At 58.4% G+C, this 2,642-nt stretch overlaps 1 protein-coding gene across 1 annotated transcript; it reads right to left on the bottom strand.

Moving 5' to 3' along the window:
• Window positions 1–1,666: 1,666 nt before the first annotated feature.
• On the bottom strand, window positions 1,667–2,631 carry FAM229A (family with sequence similarity 229 member A). The gene is made up of 3 exons (XM_027109281.1): window positions 2,346–2,631; window positions 2,125–2,264; window positions 1,667–1,932 (listed from the first exon to the last, which is right to left on the bottom strand). The coding sequence occupies exons 1-3, from the start codon at window positions 2,481–2,483 to the stop codon at window positions 1,830–1,832; spliced, it is 381 nt and encodes a 126-aa protein (XP_026965082.1). The 5' UTR covers window positions 2,484–2,631; the 3' UTR covers window positions 1,667–1,829.
• Window positions 2,632–2,642: the final 11 nt, after the last annotated feature.

The raw sequence follows: 2,642 nt of genomic DNA, 5'->3' as shown, positions 1-2,642 counted from the left end.
TGGAGTACAGAGCCCTAACCACTGGCCCGCAAGGGAATTCCCCCTTCCTGGGATTTCTAAGCTGATGCAGCCATGTTGCCATGTTCCCTGCCCAGAGGAGATAATCAGGAATGAGAGGAACAAAGCAACAGTCCTGGTGGGGTTGAATCCTTGATTCCAGCCCAATGGATGCCCTGGTTCCTATAGTTCTTCCTTTAATCACTAACATATCCTTCCCAGCAACTTGAAACAATCAATTCCTTTTTTGCTTAAGCTACATCATCAGTTGCTTGCAATGGAGAGACCTTATCCGTACAGAGGCCGTTTTTTCTCTCTCTAAAATTACAAGGGCCTCCTAAGGAGGGTGAGTACTGTTTACTGGCAGGGAGGCCCTTTTTCTGCAGAGCAGCAGAATGGGTTGTTAAACGGAGTAGGACCTGCATGGAGTTTGGTGGGGATTGAAACAGCTGGATTATTTCACTTGATAGAAGAACAGAGAGTCCCGGTGGCAGGGCAGAGGTTGGGGGTGGTCTCCAGTAGGTAAGGGTGAAGGGGGAGAGGAGGGAGGGAGAGAGAAGCCAGCACTATGGCCTGAAGCCAGGGATTATTCTGGTGAAGGGGAAGGAAAGGCATGGAGGGGCTTTTAAGAGCCAGGATGTTAAAGGACCAGGGCACTGAATGGTCAAGTCTAAAGTCGAAGTAGATCCTTTTTGACAAACATCCTCTCTTCTTTCAATAAGCCTCCTACATCTGGGACTGCCTGGGAGGGAAGTTGTGGAAGTCGAAAAGGGTGGCCCTTTCTGGTGACCATGGGATCTGAAGTGCTCTGGGAGGCTTAGACTTCTACTCCATGTGGATTAGAGGAGGGGTGTTGAGTCAATCGTACTTAAATCTCAGGGGACAGGAGACTGAACCTGACCTTTGGGTTACATACATTTTTTCCAATATTAAAATAATACAGGTTCATTAAAGCAAAATTGGAAAGTGGGAAATACTCATTCAGCTTCCAGGCAGCCTTCCTGTCATGGGCCCCTCCTATGCATGGATTTTGGGGCCTCAAGTCTGAGGACGCTGAGGAGTGCACTAGCATCACCTGTCATCTGGGGGACCCCAGGCACGTTGCTTAAGGCTCAGTTCCCTCACCTGTAAAAAGGAATAAGAAATCGAAGTTTTTCAAACGACTTCTTCCCCAGTCTTCTGGCCCCACCAGTCCTAGGAGAAACCAAAGCTCAAGATGGACGGGGCAGCCCCTAGCCCCTTCAACAAAGCCAGGGGTGCCCAGGGTCACAAAACAGCAGGTAGCAAAACCAAACTCCATCTTGGGAGAATTAAATGGGCCTGGTGTGGGTGGCCATTCTCGTTAAGTTCTTTGTCCACCCCCTCCAGTCCCAAGCTTCCCTGGGCCCCCAGAGTCCAGCACAGTAATGCTAATTTTACTGGAGAACCAAGGAGAGTGTTGGGGAGATGGATGAGGGCAGAGCCTGAGCAGAAAGGCGGCCCTGAAAGGGATCATGACCAGCAAGAAATGGGGGAAGGGCTTGGTGTCCAGGGAGAAGAAAGCGGAGTCGGAAGGGCAGGCCCCTGGGGCTGGGTCCAAGTGAGGAGGCAGCAGAAGGGAAGATGCCTTTGGATGAGGCGGAGCAGCGTGCGGGCCCGATCCGACGTGATAAACAAACACTGGCCGGAGTGGAAAGAACAGTTTATGCTGTGCTTTATTAAAATGTGCATCGTTCTTTTATTTTAAAATGTGCATCATTGTCTCCTGCTCGGCGCGCGCGATCTCAGCGTGGTGGCCTGCGGCGGGCCTCGTACACGCCCGGCTCCCGCGGAGCTGCCGTGCGCAGGCGCACTCAGGTGGCGCGGACCTGGGGGCTCCCGCCCAAGGCCAGGTAGACGTCGATGGGCACGTGCAGCAGCGTCAGGCAGTGGCAGCCGGGGCAGCGTCGAAGCGGCCTGGGGAAAGCGGGCCGCGACAGGGGGCGCTGAGGCGGGGCAGGCTCATCCTGTACGGGACGCATCGGGGAGTGCACTTGGGGTCCCTGAGGTTCGGGCGTGGATGTGGGACCTTACGTGGGGCGGGGGTGGGGCGATCGGGGGACGGAAGGTGGGCCGGGGTGGGGCGGCGGGGAGGAGCGCTGGCCTCACCTGACCGGGTTGTGCTCCGTAGCTACCCGCTCCGGGCCGTCCTGGGTCTCGCGGGGGAAGGCAAGGCCAGGGGAGTCTCCGGCCTCAATGGGGAATCTCCGACCCTGCGGGGGCTCCTGGGCACTCATGGCCGAGGCGCTCTGCGCGGGGAGTGGCGGTCAGGCAGCTCGCGGGCCGCCGGGCACCCCCTCCCCGCGCCCGCTCCGTGGGCCGTCGCTTACCTGTCGGAGGCCGAGACCGGTCCCAGGCAGGAAGTAGCTGCCCGAGCCCTGGCCGCGAGAGGACGCTCCGGTCCAGGCGGAGCCGGGCAGGTGTCTGCGGCGCGCCCGGGGCGCGGGCGTCGAGGGGGAGGGCTGCATTGTGACCCGGGCCTTGGCGCGCTGACCTTATAGAACCCGTTCCTCCCGCCGGGGAACCCCACGCCGCGCCAGCACTTAGCGCGGCGCGAGCCGGTACTTGGAGGGCTCTTGCCATGGGTCGCGCAGACCCCCAGCTGCCCGTTGAGGGAGCAGGAGGCT

This window comes from Aethalodelphis obliquidens, unplaced genomic scaffold (assembly GCF_003676395.1).
Source record: "Aethalodelphis obliquidens isolate GAN/ISIS:26980383/991018 unplaced genomic scaffold, ASM367639v1 scaffold9, whole genome shotgun sequence".
Taxonomy (NCBI): Eukaryota; Metazoa; Chordata; class Mammalia; order Artiodactyla; family Delphinidae; genus Aethalodelphis; species Aethalodelphis obliquidens.
The sequence above is the reverse complement of the archived record's forward strand: the minus strand, read 5'-3'. Positions and strand labels throughout refer to the sequence as shown.

Bases quoted from the DNA above. Each gene is read 5' to 3' on its own strand.
- FAM229A (XM_027109281.1), bottom strand. From the start codon at position 2,483: ATGCAGCCCTCCCCCTCGACGCCCGCGCCCCGGGCGCGCCGCAGACAC. The intron at 2,265-2,345 runs GTAAGCGACGGC...CTCCCCGCGCAG, and splicing joins CCGGTCTCGGCCTCCGACAG to AGCGCCTCGGCCATGAGTGC. The intron at 1,933-2,124 runs GTGAGGCCAGCG...CGCTTTCCCCAG, and splicing joins ACGGAGCACAACCCGGTCAG to GCCGCTTCGACGCTGCCCCG.